This window comes from Conger conger, chromosome 7 (genome assembly GCF_963514075.1).
Source record: "Conger conger chromosome 7, fConCon1.1, whole genome shotgun sequence".
Lineage (NCBI taxonomy): Eukaryota > Metazoa > Chordata > Actinopteri > Anguilliformes > Congridae > Conger > Conger conger.
In genome coordinates this window covers 42344560-42369814 of record NC_083766.1, presented here as the reverse complement: position 1 = coordinate 42369814, position 25255 = coordinate 42344560, and the positions used below count along the sequence as shown (strand labels likewise).

The following is a 25255-nucleotide window of genomic DNA, read 5'->3' as shown; positions in this document are numbered from 1 at the left end:
TGTAATGTGGTGTTTTCAACTGGTATTGCTAACAATGGCTACAACGATAGCAACAATAGCAAAGCTGGTTAGAGCGCTTGTAGGAGAAGTTTTGCCTTCAGGGCTTTCAGCCAGAAACCTATGTACTTGGTTAGGTTTGGGCACCAAAATTACTTGGTAAGTTTTAGAAAAAGATCATGGTTTTGGTGGAAATCATACCTGTCAACTCTCCTGTAATTTCCCCCGTAAATCTCCCGTATTGGCGCAGTCACGTTGTTTCAATGTTGACGGAGCAAACGGGGGCGTTACCCTGTCCGAGAATACAAGCCACAGTACTCGGTTTTCCTGCAGCACTTCCCAGGCGCTAGACTGAGACTAATATGCGTGTATTCTCGGACAAGGTAACGCCGTCAATGCGTGAGACTTGACGAACATCCCTTATTTTCAAAGCCCAATGTTGACAGGTATGGTGAAAATACTTACTTGCACTCCCCAACCCGTGAAACAAAGAAAACATTGGAAATCCTTTTTTTAAATAGGGTGACTTCATACATATTTTGAAGTATGTAAGTAAGTAAGACATATTTTGTCCCCCTAAAACACCGGTAAAGGATCGTCAAAGTAGTTGTGGTTGTATGGTTAGGTCTTTAGTTGTCTGTTTATGTTGAAAATGTTTTGAAATAGTACACAGTTTATCTGTGACTGACTTTTGAACATGGAGAGGTAGTGTTTTCAAAATATTTATGTAGTTATTTCTGCTTATTTATCTGTGCTAAATAAATAAATGAAATAAATGTGAGTAAATTAACTATCCCAGAGCTCTATCACGGCTGTAATGTTAACTGTGTGTGTAGGGGTTTGTTGTTTTCTATTTAAGTCTATCTAGACAGGAACATGGTCATGTTTTTGGATTCCCAGAGGAGCAATCCATTTCCTGGTCCTTTGTTCCAGAAGGCAGAAGACCCAAATTATTATTTGAATGAGGCCTGCACAATCATGGCAAACCTGGTGGAACCTGGAGACTCTCACACCATAACACGTTAGATTTTTATAATAATAATAATAACAGTAACAAAGTTTGTTTTGTTGTGCATGCTAACTAGTTACTTTATATGCGTTTTAGAGAGCTGCAAGGAGAATGATGATCTGCCATCCAGGCCATCACCATCACCCATGCCAGCAAATGAGGGCTTCAGCAAGGAACAAACACTGTTTCTGATAGACCTGATGCAGCAGCACATTGACAGGGAAGGTGATGGTCTCCGTAAAACCCTTGTAGACTTAAATGCCCGGCTTAAACAGGGCAAGGCCAACAAAAAACAATTGTGGAAAGAGGCAGCAGAAAAGTTGGGCAGTCAGTTTTCACAACATGGAACACGCTTCAAGTGGAACACGCTTCTAGACGCCTATAAAAAAGTTAAAGACAACAATAAAACTACAGGAAAGGGAACCATGCGTTTCCAGTTTTTCTCGGAGATGAATGACCTTCTGGGAAGCCAGCATGATGTTGTCTTCCCTGTTGTTGGGACCTCAGAGGGGCTAGAGGTGCGCAGGCCAGAGGCACTGGGACATTGCAGCAGTGTCGCAGCATTTGCTGCCACTGCATCCAGCCCACCTGCTACACCAAATCCCAGAGCAACTGCCACACCGACGCCACCTACATCAACACCTCGTAAACGCCGCAGGGTGGATGATGATTTGATGAGCTTCTTGCGTGAGTCAGAAGCCAGTCGGCGGCGGCATGAGGAGACTCTGGCGCAGATGAAGTCTTCTCAGCAAGGGTTTGAGGCACTGATGAACAGATTATTGGACAAGATGTGATTTGGATTTTGTTTTGTGTATTTAGGCCTATTTTAAATCAGGCCTAAATACACAAGTCAATGTGCTGCTGCATCAGGTCAGGTCAGAAACAGTGTTTGTTCCCATGCCAGCAACTCATTTTGCTGCATGGGTGATGGTGATGGCCTGGATGGCAGATCATCATTCTCCTTGCAACTGGTTAGCATGCACAACAAAATAAACATTGTTACTGTTATTATTATTATTATAAATATCTAATGTGGTATGGTGTGAGAGTCTCCAGGTTCCAGACAGTTAAGGTTAGTGCGTTCCATTTGTGAGTTCCCAGTAGAATATTTTTTTGCTGCTGCTGCACGTTTATTGTTCCATTTGAAGTTTTTTTTTGTTGTTGTTGTAAATGTGTGAAACTTGAATTTGATAAATTTATTTTTGTATTTGTATAATTTGTATTTTGCACATTTTCTGTCTGTTTTAATAAATTGTTGTTTGGATATTCAATGACTTGTTTTCCCCCCCTAATGCTTCTCTCTGGGCTAGGAATAAAAGGTGAAACACTTACTTGAGGAAAAAACTTTTTTACTGGTACACACAGGCTGTACAAACACTCATAACAGCAGCAATCAATTACTTGAGAAAATAATCAGCAGATTAATCCATAAAGAAAATTATCAGTTGTACCCAGATATGGCAAAGTTGGGCCCACATACATACATTAGGCACAGTCTCCTCCTCTTATATGTGGCCTCTGCACCCTTATGTGGCACCCATCGATTGCACCGATGATGCCACTGAGGCCACTGAGGCCACAGAGCCGGTGGAAAGCAGCAGCAGATGCTGCTTTCTCACAAGTGTTTGGCCAGGAGATGAAGGTTTGTCCCATTGTAGACATGATGTGGAGCACTTCTAGAATGATCCTGTGTGCTGACGACTGTGACACATCAAACCTGTCTGAAATCTCCCTAAAGCTGTTTTGGTTGGCCATGTACCACAGGAACATCAGCACCTTCTTTGTCACAGGCACTGGTGGTAGACCTTGACTGTGTTCTTTTTTTATGCCGTTCTCCTGCAACTTCATCTGGAGATATTCAAACTGTGGCTTGGTGACTCGGAAATGGCGTGCAAAAGTGTAGTCATCCATGTTCAGCATGACCTCCCACTCAGTTCCAGTCTTCAGGATGGCTCGCTGTTTTGCCCGCAGTAGAGCTGATATCAGTAACCTAAATCATATTATTAATCATAATAATATTAATTCTGTGTTCCTGGTCCAAGACTATTAAATAAATTGTATCAGAAATGTTAGATATTCTGAAGAGCCCTCGTCCTTTGTGTAACGTTACTGGTACGGAATGACCGACTAAAAACCAAATAAAATGCAGTCAAACGTTTTTCCCACACTGAATTACGCTGGAGAACAAACACTAACAAGAACTCAGTCCGTTACAATACCTTCTGTGTCTTCTATCTTCTTCAATATTCTTGAGGTGGACCTCATATTGATGCATTAGTTCTCTGTATTCCGACAGAGCAAGCACAACAAACGTTTTCCTGGAGGCGTCCATCTTGGTTATCCGAGTTGTTTACTGGAATGCGGTCAACTCGAGTGTGACGTCATTCCCAGCTCCGACTTCCGACTTCCGAGGTAAATGGAACGCGCCATAACTGGCGACCCGGAAATATCGTAGTGACCTCTTTTTACAAACATTTTGATTTGTCCTATGGGGGCTGCGCTTCTTTGTCTTGCTTTAGTAACCAGTGTGGCGTTGATGACAGGGGAAAAATGGTGGCAGGGCATGTGTGGTTTCTGGTCCTGGGATCTGTGCTTATATGCAATCTCGTCAAAACACTCTTACCAGCTATATCTTCATTCGTAAGTATATTGTTAAACGTCTTATCAACAAAACATGCAAGGCTTGCATTAATTCTGGATTCAATTAAAACGTTCATTTTGCGACTACGTCCAATGTTATGGTGCTGTAGAAGGCGAGTGCGTTGCCGCTGTGACACGGTCGAACAATAAAAAGCTAGCTAGCTACGTTGCAATTTTATATGGGCACACAAAGGAAGCAATTTATTTCAATATGGTGTTATTTGGAGATTTCGCGCTAACATTGAACATCTGGCTTTTAATTGTAAACTGCCCCCTGTATTCTTACTGTTGAATCGTGTAGCCTATAGCATACCTAGCATAAACATCAGTAAAATCCAGAGAATATGTTGGACAGAGCAGAAATTAAACACTTAAAAATTCAAACCAAATTTCTTTGTAACTGTTAATATGGGATTTTAGCGTTAGATAGGGTTTTTCCAAAACGTTGCCTGCCAGCTCAAACAGGCAGCTCGAGTAACGTTGACTGAACGTTCAATATTAGCTTTTCTCCTGAAGAATGTTGTTTATCATTACTGTTGCCTATTGGCTATCGACACAGTAAAACACTTAGATTCATATTAATTGGACCAATAATTATACAGAAAACGACAAATAAGTAGCCTACACAACTTCCCTGTGTTCGAAAGACCGTGTTAGCTCACGATGTTTCGAATAGCACCTGAAGCACATCTCCCAACAGTTTTCTAGACAAATCTGGTATCCCAGAGTTCTTTGTAAGAAATGGCCCTCAATGTGATGTCAGTGATCTATAATACTGAGGGCACTCCAGGGGAACTACTAGGGGCTAGGGTTTGAATTTATGTTATGGGCAAGGGTAGCAGCCCCAGTTCTATACTGTTCTGGCAGTCACAGATTTTAGGGGGGAGATTTTTTTTCAGGGCACAGCGTGTTTTGGCTCTGTATTCCAGCATGTCGAGTTTGAGATGGGGCCATTCCATGAAGTCAAAAAAAAACTTATAACACTAATAGTAGATAGTTTGGTTAAGAACAACCACAAGGGAAATTAAGTCAAATGGATAATTTATTCAGAAATTACAATGCCAAATTTGGGTCTGGCCAGAAAATGGCCTAAAAGTGTTGCATATTCAACCAAATAGTTGGTCAGTTGGACAAAACATGCCGTTGTTACTGCTATGTCTTGGCATGTTTTGATCATTTCAAAGAGAAGCTTAATTCAAAATGAATCATACTTGGATTCCTTCCTACATCAGCATCACTACATCAGGTGTAGGTTTAATGACCATAGCCTTTTTTCAGAGCACTATTATGAAAATGTTAAATAATAATCTGAAACTAGACAGAAAATTCTGTCAGACTATTTTTAATAGTTAGGCTAATGCCAAACTCTGGAGACGGTTGTGCATGAAGATCCCGGGAGATTAGCAGTTACAGAAATACTGCAACCACCCCATCTGCGACCAACTATCATTGCCACAGTCAGAATTGCTGAGATCACATTTTTCCCCTTTCTGATGGTTGATGTGAACATTAACTGAAGCTCCTGACCTGTATCTGCATGATTTTATTAGGGCATTGTATTGTTTTGAACATGGCGACACCAAACCCAGCTGAGGGTGTGGGGGAGAGTTCATCGGAGCTTTCATATGGTGCATTGCACGCCGTGGCCAAGCCGAAACCGCAGATCACGGCAGCATGATGGCCACGCACGAACACCTTAAAAGAAAGTTTTAAGAAAGAAAATTGAATGAGCTGTATTAAATTATTGTGTTTTGAATGCGTGATTTTAGTGCAATTGACCTGAAAGCACCCTTGTAAGGTTAGTTTTATAATGTCTCTGATTTTACTTATGTGCTGTCTTTGTAGTGGAAATGTGCAACATGTGTAATCTAACGAGTGCGGAATTAATGAGTCACATTCAAAATATAAATAACTTATCTTAAAATATGTTTATTTAAATTTCAGTGTTTCCATTTCCAAATCCAACTTTTACCATCACCCTAATAAACATATGTGCAAATCTTAATTCACAGTCTAATTGTAATTTCCTAGTCTACGTGTAAAATTGTGTAGCTGTTGCTGCCATTCTTTCATTGTCCAGACTACTGTCTTCTTGTTTTACTTCAGGAACTGATGTTGTGTTGCATTTTAATATTGGCCCAAAAATAGCGCACTGATTTTGAAAAGCCATTGTAAGTCATTTTTAAGTAATGAAGAGGATTGCTTTTAATTCTGTCACGTTCTCAGCGAAACACAGTGGCCTCAGAGCAAAATGCAATGGCAGGCATGATATTATTTTGTCACAAAATCAGCGCACTGACATTGAAAAGCAATACACCCCGTATTGTATTTTGCAGAGTGTTTTTGACAGACACGTAATTAAATGTAATTACCATTTCTGTTTTTAAATATGGTGTGATAAATGTCTGTAGTGATTGCATTCAATTAGTTTAGACGTTTAAGACTTACAATGCCTTTGATTTGAATGCCCTTGAATACTTCAATACTAATTGAAGTATTCCCAAATTATGGTAGGAATGAAAACCAGCATAAACAGGTTTGGACTGAGCTTGGGAACCACTGATCTAGTACCTGTTTCTGACCAGTAGATGCCACTGGCTCTGATAGCCGGTGAATAGTTAAAACACTGCTTCTTCAAATAATGATTAATCACATGTTAAGGGGTTTACAACATTTATTTCTCAACCCCTAATTTGGTCATTAAAGCCACAATATTGACATTATGATTATTTTTTATTTTTATGATTACTTTGTGTAATTGTTTGCAATATAGCATAATAAGCACAACATTAACATCAGACATGATCTGCTAAGCTATTTCTGACATAATGTGGTTTAAGTGAGTAAGTAATCCCACTAAGTATGAAAAGCACCTAAAAATGTTACATTTAACATTCAAAATTCTGTGATTGCAGCTACTTGACATAAAAGCCAGCACACTCAGGGCGTTGATGTTGATGTTGGGAACACTAAATTGTGAGAACAATTTTGTATTTATTTTATTTATTTATATTTTTTACATTCCATTAAAGCTGTCCAAGGTCTTTCAAAAGGATGCCGAGCACGAGATGGAAATGAGGTTAGAGATCCAAGGCATGAAGCAGGAACTTGCCTCCATAAGTATGATGGATGAGTTTGCCAGGTATGCACGACTGGAGCGCAGGATCAACAAGATGACTGACAAGTTGAAGACCCATGGTAAGAGCGGCACAGAGTAGGCTAATCGTAGACCCATATCACTTTTAGAAGCAGACATATTCACTTTATACTGGTTGTTAGAATTGTCATTTAAATGTTTTTTTTTTTTTTTTGGCTGAGCATATCTAATTCCCACCCCAATTTGGAACAGCCAATCATTTGCAACCACTGTTGCTGGTTCTCTTCTGAAACACCTGGTGTTGCTAGCTGCTTTTTGCACACTGCAAACAGTAGGAGGAAGACTGCATATGCCTTAGCCTGCAGTCCATGGGAGGCCAATTGACCAGCAGAGGTCACTAGTGATGAATTGTGTGCTGCCCTATGAAGCTATTGGACACATTTGGCACTCCCACAAAACAAATTTATTGTCTTAATGCAGAGAGGGGGCAAAAAAAGATTGTCTACAAAGGCATACAGCAGAGCAGTTCACATCCTGATCATATGTATATGTGTATTACAATATATTTCAAACACTACACATCTGGGGATTGTCATTTAACGACTTTGAATGGGTTTGATCTAACTTATTTAGTGAGTCTCCTATGGGGTTTCTCTCCAAATAAAGCGCACAATGATACTGGCTTGCGCAGGTAATAAAGGCAGGAACGTATCGCCAACTGCCTACAATAAAATCAGGCCTGTGCCATGTCATCCATCTCAATCCAAAGACAAATAAGCTTGCTTTCTATCCAGGGCCAGTATTTACACTACATTCACCTGAGATGCGAGAATACAAACCAGAAAGCAGTAACAACAACAGTAACGCAGAAACACTGACTGAGCATGAGATATTGATTGCAATGCCATAATAAGAGTGCCATAATAATTTCTGCTAGTCTATTGCAACAAAAATCATTGGGCACAGCATACAAGATCTTATCCAAAGCACATGACACCTTTTGGCCGAAAAAGTATATCAGATTTAAAAAATAGTTCTTTGTTAATCAGTTTTTTCCCCCCCACTGCTTTCACACAAGAAAAACACACAATGCGATCTCTCTGCCGCGTAAAGTAGCCATTTCCTTTTACTGAACCATTGTGATCCTATTCATTCAGATCAGATAGTAAGTGCACCAACGGGAAACATGAAGTGTAGGCAACGTAACCTGCTTAGTATATGCCATGCATTAGTATTTGTAAATTATGTCCCCAGTCTTCCCAAAACATACAATATTTAGGTCAATAACAACAGTAAAACTGCAAGTATTATATTAATGGCATTTGGCAGACGCTCTTATCCAGAGCGACGTACAGCAAAGTGCATACCCATAACCAGGGTTAAGTGAGCTGAAAGACCCTAGAGGGAAGTACAATTTCAACTGCTACCTGCACAACAAAAGTAAGGACCAGGGCCTATTTGATCATCATATTAGAATTCTTTAGTCTTTTTTTTTTTTTGGTCTTTTTTTTTTTTTTCTGTAATACCGCAACACACAAATGTAAACACTGCTTACCTAGCCAAACTAAACATCCTGATACAGAAGTAAATCACAGAAAGACAACAATTAAGGTTTACAGGGAGGTAGGGAGGGACAGGGAGAGGTGCAGATTGAAGAAGTGCGTCTTCAGTTTGCGCTTGAAGATGGGAAGAGATTCTACTGTTCTGACCTCAATGGGGAGTTTGTTCCACCACCGTGGAGCCAGAACAGACAGTAGTCGTAAGCGTGAGGTGGAAGTTTGAAGAGGGGGAGGTGCCAAGCGAACGAAGAGGGGTTTAGGGTCTGATGATTTTTTGGAGATAAGCTGGGGCAGACTGGGGCAACTTCTTAATTTGAGGTGTTTTCATTTCTTTGGTTAAGCTGTTATTGTAAAAACTGTTAAGTTGTTCAGAATGAGAATGATGTTTGATACCTCGTTTGTCGGTTTATTTGCATACATCTATGTTTTGTTGTCTCATATATTAGATCTGTTTGTCAGTGTTGTTGATATGCTTTTATTCTGGCAAGCCCCGGCCTAGCGCCAATAATTCTGAAGTGTTTTTTCACTTCATGAATTAATATGTATTAAAGGATAACGCTGGTAATTTTCATTTTTTTCAGTATAGTCAACCTATCCTATGAATATACCAAAACCGAAAATGTTTCTGTTGAACTCTCTTTACTTTTATCACATTTTCCGACCCAATTTCAACCATGAATCCCATTAATTTCCATTGTGAACTCGCTCAGCACAGTAACCATGCTAATGACCGGGACACACAATCTGCGTGTATGTAGTACCAAGGAGGCCAAAAAATATGTATAATTCGAAAATAAATAGTTTTGTCAAGTTCTATGAGGGCGGCACGGATGGTGCAGTGGGTAGCAGCAAGGAGGTCCTGGGTTCGAATCCCCGTCGGCCAGGGCCTCTCTGTGCGGAGTTTGCATGTTCTCCCCGTGTCTGCGTGGGTTTCCTCCGGGTACTTCGGTTTCCTCCCACAGTCCAAAGACATGCAGGCTAGGCCGATTGGAGAGTCTAAATTGCCCGTAGGCATGAGTGTGTGAGTGAATGGTGCGTGTGCCCTGCGATGGACTGGCGACCTGTCCAGGGTGTATTCCTGCCTTTCGCCCAATGTATGCTGGGATAGGCTCCAGCCCCCCTGCGACCCTGATCGGGATAAGCGGGTTCAGATAATGGATGGATGGAAGTTCTATGAGCATAGGTATCATATACACAACACTACGGTGCAATTCCCGAGCATGCACATTGCCTTCCTTATTGTAAGTCTGAAATGGAACTTGTTTTCACATATCTAGGAAACGATTGTTTTAAAGGTATAAAGTCGTTTCAGTAAAGATTACAAATAACAGATTCTTCGTAAAGATGAAGTAGGCTGGCCAAAGCAACTCACTGACTCTTTAATACTTTGTTTGACAACAGTGGAGTTCTATGACTTCCCGTTTATCGGCAGAGGGTTGAGAATTAAAGGTTCCTATGATAAATGAATGGAGATTTGGACAGAAACATTATCGGGTTTGTTATTTTCATACAAACCCGATAATATTACCGTTGTTATTCTTTACAAAATGTATATGTATGAGAAAAAATGTGTTAACAATTATCTGAAATCAAAAATTGTTTTTTTTTTTCCAGTGAAGTCCAGAACAGCTCAGCAGGCCAAAATTAAATGGGTGGTGAATATAGTGTATTATGTCCTCCAGGTAAGTTTGAATGTGACTTTTGCTGAGAATGTTCTAAAGTAAATTACGCAGAACCTTAGAAGGTTGCTGTCTGAGCAATCAGAAATTCTATTTTTGTTTTACTCTTTAGTATGTAACATGAAAATAAATACATATATTTAGACATAAGTATATTTTTGTTTGTAAAAGGCCAATATTTGAATTTTTTCTTTGCTTCTAGCATGGGCACTCCATTTAAAATGTGGAGCTTTTCTTCTTGTCTGCTTATTGTGATACTTTAATTCATACATTAGAATTGAGTTTGATCGGTGATGGGCACCCTAGTCTAAATCTGATAAAAGTTGATAAGTGCAAACCCAAGAATGTGCATGGATTAATTGTCCAAATTCCCTCCAAATGTCCCTTGTCAAGCATTACAGGGAAAGACTCCATGCTGTTTTCCTTGCCAGAGGTGCCGATAATTATGAAAGCTTGATTTTGATTAAATATCTTTTTTATTTTTTTATTAAATTAATGTATGATTTTGATTTGTTCCATTGAAACATTAATGAAATTCAGTATTTTTCACATTGGCATTTTGAGTTATTGTTAATAATTATTCATTTTTAGAAGTATTTTTTGTGCCTTGCCAGTGTCAATAATTCTGGAGCCCACTGTATATATTGTTTTTATCACTAGGTTAATATGAGTAAAGCATAACACTATTATTCGTAAAGGGGAGGCTTTTCAGCCAATGAGTGACTGTCAGACTGGAAACAGTTTGCAACTGAAACCTCAATTTGTAATCTTGCTAAACACTTGCCCAGAATCACACCAACTTGTATCAAGGAACAGATTTATGATTAACTCACCTGACTAATATTCAGGTGTGTTTGTTGAACATCTCCTGCAGTCTGTGCTCTATATTTCTGGGGCTTGTTTCACGAAAGTTGCGACATGGGCAATCAGTAAATCCGCTATCGTTCTCATCCGCCTGTTTTCTTTTCTATCGAGGTTTTCATTTGTGCACAGAATTAGCGCTCCTCAGCAAAGTGGGCTGGCCACGGATGCCAGATGTCGATAAAGGGTATCCAAAGGGTGGAAAATGTATCTTGTATCAGATTTAAAAAGATATATATTTAGCTATGTTGTAAAATATTGTTTTATTTGAACCTTTATGTCTACCTGGTACGCCTAATATCATAGCCTACACTTTATAATAACGTTACGTGTTTTGTTATTTGTAATATCCAAATTAAACGTAACACTGTCACCTAGACGCCATCCATTAGTAACATCACCCGTGACGAAGCGGTGACCCAAATCACAGTTGCTTCAATTGAAATTGTTGTGTGTGCTCCCAGTTTATTTACCTGCAGCATCTAATAGCATACTCTTTAAGTGGCATCACGTAGGCTACAACTTTTGTGATAGCGAGTGGTAGCCTACCCATTTCTACACGAACATTTGTGCGTTCGCAGTCAGTGCATTGATGGGAATTTGTGAACTACCAATTGCACAAAGGACTTTTGGGAGACCAAGTATGAACTGAATTCAGTTTTTACGCATTGGCACTTTATGGACGTATCTGGACGGAATGTGCTAATTTGCCTTAACCCAAATAAAACGATTTAGTTGTACTTTTTCGAAGTCCCAGAGAGTAGAGCCTTTTCATAATACACTTTCTGTAAAAGTAAATGGTTTAAAGTGTAGCCTACCACTTTAGGAGGTAGATCTAAATAAATTGTATTCTTTCTGGAGCTTGTCTTTGCAGCCTATCTGCATTATCAGAGGATATTTGCGAGGGAGAAAATTGGTTTTGTGAGAGGTATGTAGTTGTCGCAGGTTTATTTTTAAGTGACACATTTTTGTGAAACGCGTTTTGTTAAGTTATTGCCAGTGAAAAATAGCTTTTGTGAAACGAGCCCCTGTCATGTAAGGTCATATTAAATGTAAAATGTAACTTCATAATCAAATTAAAAGGTTCACAACATTGCAGTACTGTATTTTTTTGTGCAAGAGATATCAGGTTAGAAGAGATACTAATGTGCTCTCTGTTGCTAGGCTGCACTGATGATCTCTCTGATTTGGAAATATTATGCTGACCCAGTGACAGTCCTGCCCAGTAAGTGGATTGCCCCTCTAGAGCGATTGGTCGCATTCCCATCTGGAGTGGCAGGTAAGCCCTGATTATAGTGAGTGGGGCCTTTGAGGTCGGAAGATGTACATGAGATGACATCCAAATTTCAGCTTTTATTTCCTGGTGTTTTATCTCGATTTGTTAAAGAACTTATCACCTTTTGTATCACACCACCCAATTTTTAGGCAAGTACAGGTATTGGAACATGTGACTGGTGGCGGACTGAGGACACCTCCAACTCCTCCCACCTCCTCCTACTCTCAATCGTCATCTCTAAGCAATTAAACTGTAATGCTTGTGGGAGGGGAGGGGATGTCATCAAAATCACACTTTGATGACGTCAATAACGTTAAATGACAAAGGTAAATGCAGTACTCCATTTTTCAACCGTTTCACTGTTTAAGCTGCTTTTCGTACCCTAAGTTACATTCATTGTCATATGAAGGACAACAGGTTTGCACCCAAAGTTTATTAATGCTTTTACATACAGCACAATGCACATTGGGAATCTTAATTTGCAGCATTAGTTTTGACCTGATACAAGTAACGTTATATTCACTACCTTCATACCCATGTCTGTAGAATAGGAATCAACAGAAAACTGCGTAGTATTGTAAAACCCCACGCTAACCCAATGACGGAATTTAGCGGGGGCCGAAGGGGGTTTTGCGTGCTTGTCCTTCTGGCGTTGCTGGGAGAACATTAGTAGGGTTAATTATTATCCTCCGTACAAGAACAGAGCACAATTACGTTTAAGAATATACTGGGTCCGTTGCCACGGGTCGGATATGGATTGACCTGCCCCATATCCCGCTTACAGCTGGCCAGAAAGGGATCAGTACAATTCTTAATATTCTCCGTTCTCAAACGGGGCCGTATTGTACGCTTAGTGGTTACTATAGTTTTACTCGTTTATCTGACTCCATTTAAAATATAATTTAGAAATTTGGGTTTGCAACTTACGCGGACCTTGGGAGTGATTACATTCGACTTGTACCTGCGCCACCATTACTCAATATATGCTCCCGGGATTAGCATTACTGCTGAAATCTCTGTTCGGTGGAGAACTCAGAGGCTGAGGGTCCAGTCAACACAATACATGCAAACCTGCCATGATAATTGCGAGCCCAGGTCAGCGTAGCATTAACTGGGCTCCTTAGAGCTAATTTGGCAGGAACCCGCTCCATAACGCCCAAGGGTTCCCTTCGCACCAAATCACAAGAGCCGTGCGTCACCGACCCTTTAATTGGCAGAAACTTGCTGGCCTCACAGCTTAGAACTACCGCAGGTGTACCGCCGATCGGTCGGTCTCTAGCCACTATTTCCCCCTGAGTATTCAGTTGTAATTTAGGCTGAAAACGTACAAGATGAATTAGAGTCATGGAGATCACGCAAGTCACAAACAAAATAGTTTATTCGCAGACAGGTAGGTTATTAGCTTTAGAATATCACAATCAATTACAAAATACACAAATTAAGAATAGAGATAGAGTAAATAATCATACCTAGCCTGCTTGGACTACACAAAAACTCAGAGTATAGAATATGCCGTGTGGAAAGTCGAATACGATCTTCCGCTGCTACACATACATACATACATACATACATACACACACAAGACATGTTGTGTGGGGAGTCGAATCTTCCTGATACTTACATACACGTACAATATGCTGTGTGGGAAGTCGAATACGATCTTCCCAGATTGGTCTGTCTCCCTTGCTTTTATGCCAAATCATACGTTTAGAACCAGGCGGCAGTGCCATAAATCAACCTGGAGGGGTGGTCAAATCTGGAATTTAGACGAAAGTAGGGAAAATGAGATGATTACCAAGAGAGAACATGCAGGTTTTCCCTTGGGATACTGAAACTATAGTTTATTAAATTCCATTTGGTATGAAATGTATCTCATCCGATTCCTTGATTTTATCAGATCACATCCATACCAAACAGATTACCCTTATGTTTTATTATGTTGCAGTTATCATGAAACTTCCCTCCTGATTATCCATTTTACATGCAATTCCTGTTACCATTACATAAGACTTAATGCAATAATACAAGGATCACATGGGCAATGTTTTCAAGGTGTTACCGGGTCTATTTACTATCTTGATGGCATTCATCGAGGAGAGCAGTCACCGGTGTAATGACAGAAGTGCCCAAATGAGGGCACTGTGGCATTGTCCGGAGTCTTCCCCCTTGGAAGTGACCAGGTATGGGGTCACAGGGAGGTCACCAATGTTCGGGAGGATTCTTTTCCCATGACCCAACTACCCTTGGACCACTCATACATCTTAACTCCCCAACAGGTAGTCTAAACAACATTGAAACCCCAGGTCTCAGGCCCCTCACAAATGGCAGCCCTTCCTGACCTTAACCACTACGCTACAGGCCGTCCCATCATATCTATGAATGCTGTAGTTGGGAGTTTTCATGAGAACTGCATTATGCTGTAAATATGTATTTGTGCCTCTCATAGTAATATACCTTTTGAATAAACCTGATTTGGGTGAATGAAAGGAAAGGAGACACCCAAGACTGTTTGGTTTCTTCTCCTTATCTCCGAAATCCAGGCCTTAGTTCTTGACCCTAAAAGTGAGTCACCCATCTATAATTTACAGCCAGGCCCACCAGGCAGGGGGCTAAAACACATGGTTTCTACAGAGACAGCTTTTGCCCAGTTTCCCCTCGGCTCCTGAACGGTTATGCTATCAAAGGTAGACTGTTACAAAAACTAGACCATTACACCAATCAGAATAACACCAAACATTACTATATTCTGACCTGGGATTATCATGAAACATCTTTATACCATCTCCAGTATTCCTGTACTCAAACCTGTCAGGAATGTGAGAAAAGAGGGGCCCCCAGGGCCCAAGGCCCAAGAAGGCGCCTCTAAGAATCCTTCTCTAGCTCTCCCCCACAGGCATGTGTGCCAACGGTGGGGGCTAACAATGTATGCTCCAGGAGGGGGAAGTCAGCAAGCTGACCAGTGCATGAGACCAAATGTTACTTATGACTGGTTTACAGTATATATGTAACTACAATATTCATTATGACACCAATGTTCTTTATCATACAGTGCAGCTCTTTCGATTCCAAGTTGATATTTTATTGGTGGTAGCCAACATATGAATTTAGACCATCAAACTGATAGCTTAGCGAAATTTGTTTCAAAGATCGGATCGGTCTTCTATCATCTTCTGTAGTATACAAATATCACAGAACCTGACTTGGCTAGCCTGAGCGATGTGACGGACAGCTCTGACTTTGGTGAGTTAGAGGACGAGCTTTTTGAATTTTACAAAGAAATACAACCTTACATTTTTGAACCGGAATTTACAGTGGAGCTGTCCCCGTAACTCGGCGAAGTCAGAGCTGTCCTCATATCGTTCAGGCTAGCCAAGGTAGGTTCCTGTATGCTGACATTACGGTATTTTTGTTGGAGTGTCATGTGATCGCCTGGATGGGTGGCCACCCATAAACCAGTCTCTGCGTTCAAGGGTGGAGTTTGAGCGCCCGTTACCTTCTGGGTAACACAGGCTGGAGATTCAAGCCAAGCACATCCAGTGACGTCACTGGACATGTTTGTTTTGAGACATTTTGCCCCATATTTAGGAAACGGCTACACTGACGGTGATTTTAAAAATGCCTACACATAAGCATTTAATCCAAATAGCTCCTATAAATACTCTCCAATATTTTTACCTAAAAAATGGGTGGTCTGATACCAAAAGTGCTATGTTCTTAGTAGTTTAATACATCTAGGTGTAAATACCAGAAAATAAAAACTGAAATTCTGTCTCGTATTCATCTTTTTACCTCAACCTCAAATGTATTGCAAAAACAAAGGAATTGGCCTTGCTGTTCCAATACTTTTGGAAGAGACTGTATATGTTGAGCTATGTCTTTTTCCAAATTAAATGCCCTAATTTCACTAGATGTCTACCAGCCTCATTTTGTTCAGCTTCTTTTATTGTTCAATCCTGAAGTGTAAAGTGATTTTGGGACGATTTCTCCTAAACTGTATTGTGTTTCCACATTTCTGAAGGCTTTCAAGCTTGAAATTAATCCCTTCATTAAAAGTAATTTTCCATTGGTGGATTTTTAATGCAGTCTCTAGCTGTGTGTCTGCTTGCAAAGTAGTATCTGCTATACATATCATTAGAATAAATGTCAGCTTTAACGAATCAACTTCAAACTTCACTGAAATCAGGACACCCATCATAACTTGCCTAAACTCGCTGGTTAATTCGCACCACTCACACAAACACACACTCATTTGCCCAACAAGCACACCCTCACAAGCAAATCAGAATTTAAAAATAAATGGGCTACATATCATCCATACACTTCTGTACACTCACAGTTTTAACCCCAAAATGTATCTCAATGTACCCAACATCAAACCATTTCACATAAAATTCACATACAATCCACATACTAACACCCATTCTCACACTCCAGTAATACACAGTTGTGTTCAAATAAATAGCAGTGCTTTAAAAAAAAGTGAATAAAGTGCAAATATTTTTTGATAGCTTTTAGTTCAATATTTCAAATGTAGTGGAAACATTGCACATTAAATTGCAAATGAAAAAATTTGCATTTTATCAAGTCTGCGTTATTTTGCAGGAAGCAAAGAAAAGGAATTTTAATCTGTTGACAAAAATGGCAGTGTCAACATTTTTCTCTTCAAACTCTCTTCAAACTGTATGTACTGAAGACATTTTTCAAGATTTAACTTCACTTTAAATGACTGAACTAATAATTAGTTGCATAACCATTGTTTTTGATAACTGCTGCATTGCACTATCTGCATTGCATCGAATCAACCAACTTCTGGCTCCTAGAAACGGGTATTTCAGCCCAGGATGAACAAACTACATTCCACAGTTCCCGTGCATTTTTGGGTTTTGCTTCAGAAACCGCATTTTTAATGTCACCCCACAAGTTTTCAATGGGGTTGAGGTCGGGGGATTGAGTTGGCCACTCCATTACCTCAATCCTTTTTGTCTGGAACCAAGATGTTGCTCACTTATTTGTGTGTTTGCAGTTGTTGTCTTGTTAACACCCATTTCAGGGGCATTTCCTCTTCGGCATACGGCAACATAATCTCTTCAAGTATTTTGAGGTATTCAAACTGATCCATGATCCCTGGTATACAAACCCAACACCGTAGTATGAAAAACATCCCCATACCATGATTTTTGCGCCACCGTGCTTCATTGTCTTCACAGTTTACTGTGGCTTGAATTCAGTACCCGGGGGTCGTCTGATGTACTGTCGACGACCATTTCACTCATCAGTCCACGGAATGTTACCCCATTTCTCTTTGGGCCAATCAATGTGTTCCTTGCCAAATTTTTACCAATTCTGCACATGCCCTTTTTTCAACAATGGTGCTTTACGAGGGCTTCTTGCTGATAGCTTAGCTTAGATCAAAAGTCCTCTGACTATAACAGCACTTACAGGCAATTGTAGATCACCTTTGATCTTTCTTGAGCTGATGAATGGCTGAATCTTTGCCATTCTGACTATTCTCCGGTCCGTTTGAACAGTAGTTGCTTGTTTTCTTCCACTGGTTTTGGGTTTTTGGTGCCATTTTAAAGCATTTGAGATCATTTTAGTGGCCCATTTTACTTAGCAATTCAGATGGAAATATATTTTATCACAATGTGTGAACCATGTGTTTCCCTCCTTCCTTAATAAAGGACAATTAATGACACCTGTTTTTTCACAGAATTCATGAATTCTTTAATTAAACTCCACACTGCTATTATTTTGAACATGCCCCTTTCAATGAATGAGTCAATTACTCAGAACAAGCAGCGTGCATCAGTTGGGTTTGTTGTTTTTCTATTACACTACTACATCTATGAGTAAAGTATTTGCCATGCAGAAATATCACTACTACTAATAACAGTGGTTCATCTGGATACTGATGTTATACTGCTATTTTCTTGAACACAACTATACACCCCAGTTTGCTGCTGCCCCCCCCCCTTTTCTCCCCTTTCCCCTGTCTCCCCATCAGTCGGTGTTCTGTCCACGTTTGTCCTTATCTGTATTTTGTCTTGTTCTATGACAGTTGGTTTAGTGTTCTGTTATAGCCTTCCCTCACTTCAGGGGATTATGATTCAAAATAAAGATAAAGTTGACCTCCCAAGAGGTCAATAGTGATTCTTTAACACAAATGAATATCCTCTGTCTTGAAGAACATGCTGTTTATAAGATTTCTGAACCAGAACCAGCTGTTTTATTTAGGCTAAAGCTACCATGCCCTTTGTTTCAGGTGGTGTGGGAATTACAACCTGGCTTGTGGTTTGCAACAAGGTAGTGGCGATCATTCTGCAGGCTGTGGGCTGAAGAAACTGCATTTTATCCTTGTCTCAATAAAACAAAGCCTAGATGAATTGGTTTTGTGAAAATTAATTCCTGTATATGTTTAATCCCCTTTATGTATTGTTGCCATTCAATTACTGTTGTTCAGTTTGTCTTTACAGTTTGTAAAAAAAGAAAGAAATATTGATAATAATCTCAGCTATATTCATTGGAACATTGGCATTGACCAGAATATTTCCTTTTAAGTAAACTGCTGAAATTAGATTTAAAAAACTCAAAAAATGGAAGGAGAAATGAGTTGTTATATGTTGGGGGAAGTGATTTTGGTGTATTTATTTTGTATAATTCTCCTAATTTATTTTGTATAACCTCTCAATGAAAAAAGAATGTACTATATACGTATATTAGAGAATCAAGTCAAAATATAAGAATACTTTTGACTGTTCAAATAAATTATCAGAAATCAGTCATGTAAGATATTAGAATTTGACAATGCCTAACTTTACTGCACAATGTCTTATGATTGCTTTGGGAACTTCCACAAAATATGTCTTGTGATCAATATAAATAAACATGATTATTTTCTTCTTGTTAACCCTGACCTTCAAGCATCATTTTTTTTACTATAGTAACAGGATATTCCATTTGAAAGCATTAACACTCACGGTTCTATCTGTATTACTTATTTTAAGATGCCATTGCTTTAGCGACAGTTCCTTGTAACATGTGGGTGGTAAAAGAAAGCGTGGGGGGAACTTTTTTGAAAATCCATATACTACACAAAATAAGGTAATGTCAGTGTCCTTTTCACGCCAAGTGTCCAGCAAATCAAATGTATAATAATGCAGTTCATAAAAATGTGTTAACTTGGAGAAATGTTGATAGAATGTCCATTTGAATTTCTCTGGAGGAATTATCATTATTGTTCGTTTTGTTGTTGTATACTTCTACAAAAGTACTTCTACATAGGAATGCTTGGAGGAGTGATTTCTTTCAAGGCCTCCAAAGGCTGTCTCTTCTATTTAGATTTAGGCATTGCAAAATACATTTTTTGTTCTGAAACATAAACCTTTTTAGATATAAAGTCTGAAGAACTGTTTTTGCTGATGCATAAATGTGTTGTGCATACTGAGAAAGTGATGGTTTGTTTACACAAGCTGGAAATTTGGAAACGTAAATTAATTTGCTAAAATGCAACTCAGTCATCACTGTAATACCATACCCCTAGCTGGTTCTTTCTTGAGCAAAAGAACACATCAGATAAGGTACAAGTCATATATGACTGGATGTAAGGCCATGAACATAAGTCCACGTTCATGTAATAGTAAATGATAATTCCTCCAGAGAATTAATTACAATAAATATTCTATCAATGTTTTTTTGAGAACATTTTTGGAATTAAAACCTATTATGGATTTGGTTCGCTGGACCCTTGCCATGGAAAGAATACTGAATCTATCCTTATTTGTGTCGTCTCTGGATTTCCAAAATGCAGAGAAGGTGAGGTCCCCCACACTTGTTTTGCCACCTTTGAACCTTTGTCTCTAAAGCAAAGTAATAGTAAAATAGTTTGTACAGATAGAACTGTGTTCTGAAGGTTTTAACACCTTCAAATTGTATAGCCTGTGACAGTGATGTTGTTACTGTTTTTGGGAGGCTTTTTCTATCCGCTTCCAAACTCGTAGGTGTTAGGTTGAGCCGTTTAGCAGCTGGATACACAGCAACAAGAGGCGGTGATATGGTGCAAACCAAAGGTGTATTTATTCACCCACATAAAACAAGAAACTGTATTGGACAAACCAGGACATGACTGAGAGCATCTCAGGGGCACAACACACAACCGCACGCATACAAACACTGGCAGCCTTTATACCCTGCCACAGGTAATTAAGCTGGATGCTACCATCTAACAGGGGTGTATATAACATTAAACAATACACAGAATTTTGCCCCTTTTACATATGCATAGTCTACCCATATCCAATACATGGTTATATAAATGTTGCATCAATCAATAAATAATAAAAGATAACAATATACATTTAAATGCAAAACCCCACATAACCCCCCCTTCTGCTATTCCATCATATGGTCCCTCCCAGAACTATATATGTAGGTGCTCGGACCCCGGGGACTCTTTTGCCCGAATACCTAGAGCACAGACAAAGACAACAAAGGTAAGTGATTGATCAAACAATTAAAACATAACATTGCACCAATGTAGTATTGCACTGAACTATTGCACCTGCCCAATCATGGCATTTAACCAAACATTAAAACCTATTTCCTGCCAGGTTAAGTAGGTTACTGAATCTTTTGTTTCCCTCTACAGGTGGAGCCCAACCCCCTCCCATGCTGAGGACAAACCCACACCAACCAAACACACGTCCATTAAAACACTTTAAATCATGACTGGTGTGCAATTATTAATGTTGTGCGAACTATTCAATATATATTTAAAATATGCAATTTTACCCTATCAATGTGACCAGAATTGGTAATGAAATGTGTCTTCATTACAGTAGGCATCACTGAACCCAAAACTTTGGAATATGCAACATTTTTACAGGGAACCAAACTATTGGGAATATTCAAGGCAAACTAGTAATTTTAATTTCCCGGCTTTCACGACCAAATGTGAACATGGAGCAAGAAAGTGTAAAATTCAATTTCCAAGAAACTACTGGTGAATATAGGCCATCTACCATCAGTTTGACAAACCTTTCTACTTCATGGTTGCTCACTTGTTTAATAAAAATTACAATAGCCTCTGAATATGTCGAACATGTGCAGAGAATGTATTGCAAAATACCATTAGCCTAATGAAATTATCTGTGGGAGGTTGCCATCTTTGAAAGCAGTATTGTCTATTGTTTTCTGATATGCAAAGATTGCTGGGAAACATGCCTATGTAGGCTTGTTTCTTGCTGTCCAATGTAGGCTAAGTGTTTATTCTTCATATTTTTATGATATAGTTACTTTTGGCAGTGAAATTTGAACATCTGATAGTTAGTGAGGAAGATAGATGCCTTTCAACCCCATTGAAAACTTGTGGGGTGACATTAAAAATGCAGTTTCTGTAGCAAAACCCAAAAATGCACAGGAACTGTGGAATGTTGTTTGTTCGTCCTGGGCTGAAATACCTGTTTCTAGGTGCCAGAATTTGGTTGACTCGATGCAACGCAGATGAACAGCAGTTATCAAAAACAATGGTTATGCAACTAAATATTTTTTTAATATTTTTTTTTAAAGTGAAGTTAAATCTTGAAAAACTTCTTCAGTTTATTCAGTAAGTGTTTGAGTTTGAAGAGAAAAATGTCGACACTTTTGCCATTTTTTTAACAGATTAATATTCCTTTTCTTTGCTTACTGTAAAAGACTTGATAAAACGGAAAAGGTAGCTGGATGGCCTTTTTATTAATCAGTGGCAACTCCACCTTGGAAAAACAATGCCCTTCAAATGTGTGAGTAGACTTGTGGGTGTCTTGGTGGCGCAGCCTGTAGAGCACTGACCGCATACTCATTGCGAGCTGCGACGTTGGCGGTTCGAATCCGACCGTCCGACATGTCGCATGTCTTCCCCTCTCTCTCGCTCCCATTCTTCCTGTCTCTCTATAATATATACTGTCCAATAAAGCTGAAAAAGGCCTAAAAAATATCTTTAAAAAAAGAAAAATGTGTGAGTAGACAAAGTGCTCTTCAACGGAATTTGTGTGGCTACTGTGGCAGCCAGTATAGCCTTTTTAGTGGAGCCCACTGTCGCTGAGGGTATCAACGTATTTTCCATTTGTGTCATTTCAATCAAAGATTCCATCAGATTTTATTTAATGTGCATTCCAATGTCATTAGAACAAACTACAGAACAGGTTGGATAAGATACACTTTGCATAGAATCGCAAGAGTGTGAAGAGATGAGTCTTCAGACTGGTGGAAAATGGGCTGTGAGTGAGCAGTTCTTATAGGAATGGGGGTTGTTCCACCACTGGGGAGCTAGGGTGAAAATGCTCTGGAATCGGGACAAGTGAGAGCCATTCATGCAGCTGACAGGATGTGCAAGTCCCCCTATGGCAGCAGAGTGGAGTGGTTGAGATGGTATGTAGGGTTGAATTATGTCCTGTAGGTGGGGTAGGGGCTGTTTTGTTGCCTGCAGTGTAGGCTAGAGTGAGGACTTTGAATCTGATCCTGGCAGCAACTGGCAGCAACTGGAAGCCAGTGGAGTGACCTCAACAGGGGTATGACGTGTGAGAACTTGGAATGTTGAAGACAAGTTGGTTGGCCACATTCAGAATGAGCTATAGTCGCTGGATAGTGCAGTCTGGCAGACCTGTAAGCAGATTACCATAGCCTGGACAAGTAGCTGCGAGGAGTATGTGATCAGGTATGATGAATCCTCCTTGTACAGACGGAATCTGCAAGACAGTGATGCTGCCGCCACTGTGAATACAAAAATAAATAATTAAATATCCCACCAGAGGGCAGCGCTAAGTTGCTGGGTTCGTCAGAGGTCTGATCAATTACACATGCTTCTGGTGAACCAGGTGCATGACAAACTTTACATTAAAGTGGGGTCAAACAAGCAAACGGGTTCTGTTTTTATGAGTATTGTAGATATTCCCACAGGGAGAAAGTTACAGAATTAGTATTGGTATGTATTGGTTATGGCGGCATGGATGGTGCAGTGGGTAGCACTGCCGCCTCACAGCAAGGAGGTCCTGGGTTCGAATCCCCGTCGGCCGGGGCCTCTCTGTGCGGAGTTTGCATGTTCTCCCCGTGTCTGCGTGGGTTTCCTCCGGGTACTCCGGTTTCCTCCCACAGTCCAAAGACATGCAGGTTAGGCTGATTGGAGAGTCTAAATTGCCCGTGGGTATGAGTGTGTGAGTGAATGGTGTGTGTGCCCTGCGATGGACTGGCGACCTGTCCAGGGTGTATTCCTGCCTTTCGCCCAATGTATGCTGGGATAGGCTCCAGCCCCCCTGCGACCCTGTTCAGGATAAGTGGGTTCAGATAATGGATGGATGGATGGATGTGTTGGTTATTATGTGGTATAACCTAATGATGCCATCTAAAATGTGAAGTGATATTTGAGGTGCAGTTGGTTAATGATGTTTAAATGACGGAGAATGTGTGATTAAATTATAATAACTAGTTTTATATATTTTCATTTATTTTGTGGAGTAAAAAAGACTTTACTAATTGTAGCCTCAATTTATATCAAGCATGTTTTAATCCTGATTAATTCATGTTATTAGCATGTTACTAATGACAGCAGGTGATATGGTTTAATTAATTTATTTTGTTTTGTTGGTTTTCTGAAAAGGTTTTCAACCTAACTCAAAACTCCAAGCTAACTTAAAAAACTCCAACTAAACAGATTGGGTCTCATTCATGAAACGTTAGTAAGTCTATGTGCAGATTTGCACATAAACGTCCACGCTACTAAAAACCTACTCCGGATTCATGAACGCCACGGGAAACTCGGATCTGATCGTAAACTCGTGTGTATGATCATGAATGCCAATCCATCGTAAAGTGAAAGCGCGCTCCCGGTAATCAGCAATTAGCATAAATCCCCGCCCATGAATAGACAATGATTGCCATATAAGGAGGTGTAGACGCATCCAGTCGACCTGTCAGTCATCATGGCGCAAACAAGGAAAGAGAGAGAAAGAAAGAAAAAAAATAAGAATAAAAATAAAATAAAATTTCCGAAATAATCTTGGGTGAAATATATTTTATTGAGTAAAAAATGTTTTATTTTCTTCTATCAGTAGTGGTGTTGTGACAGGGACAGGCAAAGCGAAGGCCTGGAAGGAGGTGACAGATGCTGTTAATGTTGCCTCTGTAGACAATAGAACCATATCCGAGGTTAAACGTAAATGGTTTGACATGAAACTGAAGGCAAAGAAACGCATAAGCGCACAAAAAAAACATGCATCAGCCACAGGAGGAGGAGGCTCAAAGGCACAAATATCACCTGCTGACGAGCGCATCGCTGGCATTATTGGGGAGACCTCTCTGTTAGGAATTATACCGGACGGAGACACCGACATGCCTCCACTGGAGACAACATCAAACCCAGATGGTAAGGTGATAATTGTTGTGTCATAATACATTCTGAATACCATCACTGATAGCTTAGTGGTTAGTGTAGTTTAACCTAGGTCGTACAGTCCCACCAAACAAACAGAACATTTGTGGGGGTTTCTCTTCGGATTGAATGAAGTGGAAATGGGAAACCAGTAATGTTATATTGTGCGATATGGTGCGTAATGGATATCAGTGTCGGAATGTAGAGCTATTTAACATTCATTTCAGGAAAGGATACGGATAGCGTATAGCCCACTGCAGTTTTGTATGCATCGTCTTCAAATTATTTGAATCTTAATAGCCTAAAGCTCTGTTTTATACTCTACAGCTCCAAACAACTCTTCAAGGGTTCTGAATTTCTGTATGTTTACACTAGGACTCGGAACTGTACTGTCCTCTCAGGTCCACTTTTGCACGTGTTCTTGTGTTTGATTTGCACTTTGTTGTACGTCGCTCTGGATAAGAGCGTCTGCTAAATGCCACGTAATGTAATGTAAAAATAAGTCAGTCTGCAGCCAACGTAAATTAAAGATTTTTCAAATAAGATTTATTTAATGTTTCTTTCAAATTAAAAAAGAGCCACACATAAAATGAAAAAAAACAAACGTTGTGTCATATTTCTAGCTGGCGAGTGCTCCTCCCATGATGTGGCTCCACCACCTGCTGCCGCCGCTGCTGCTCCTGCTGCACCCAGGTACCGAGGCCGAAGAGGTGATCCGGCTGTCCTTAAGGATGAGG

General features: G+C 39.9%; 2 protein-coding genes across 4 annotated transcripts; one reads left to right on the top strand and one right to left on the bottom strand.

Moving 5' to 3' along the window:
• Positions 1–2338: 2338 nt before the first annotated feature.
• Positions 2339–3364, bottom strand: LOC133134073 (uncharacterized). The gene is made up of 2 exons (XM_061250471.1): positions 3226–3364; positions 2339–2996 (listed from the first exon to the last, which is right to left on the bottom strand). Exons 1-2 carry the CDS (start codon positions 3336–3338, stop codon positions 2492–2494), a joined length of 618 nt encoding a protein of 205 aa, XP_061106455.1. The 5' UTR covers positions 3339–3364; the 3' UTR covers positions 2339–2491.
• A 112-nt stretch (positions 3365–3476) lies between these two features.
• Positions 3477–19025, top strand: get1 (guided entry of tail-anchored proteins factor 1). Of its 3 annotated transcripts, XR_009709214.1 has the most exons (6): positions 3477–3646; positions 6679–6844; positions 9917–9984; positions 12007–12121; positions 12268–12444; positions 18381–19025. XR_009709214.1 is itself a non-coding variant. In XM_061250054.1 (5 exons), exons 1-5 carry the CDS (start codon positions 3557–3559, stop codon positions 18452–18454), a joined length of 459 nt encoding a protein of 152 aa, XP_061106038.1. In that variant the 5' UTR covers positions 3477–3556; the 3' UTR covers positions 18455–19025. The 3 variants fall into 3 exon arrangements, 2 of the variants coding, with proteins under 2 accessions (XP_061106038.1, XP_061106037.1); XM_061250054.1 differs by lacking the exon at positions 12268–12444 and having other exon boundaries at positions 12007–12067; XM_061250053.1 differs by lacking the exon at positions 12268–12444 and having other exon boundaries at positions 3479–3646.
• The last annotated feature ends 6230 nt before the right edge of the window (positions 19026–25255 follow it).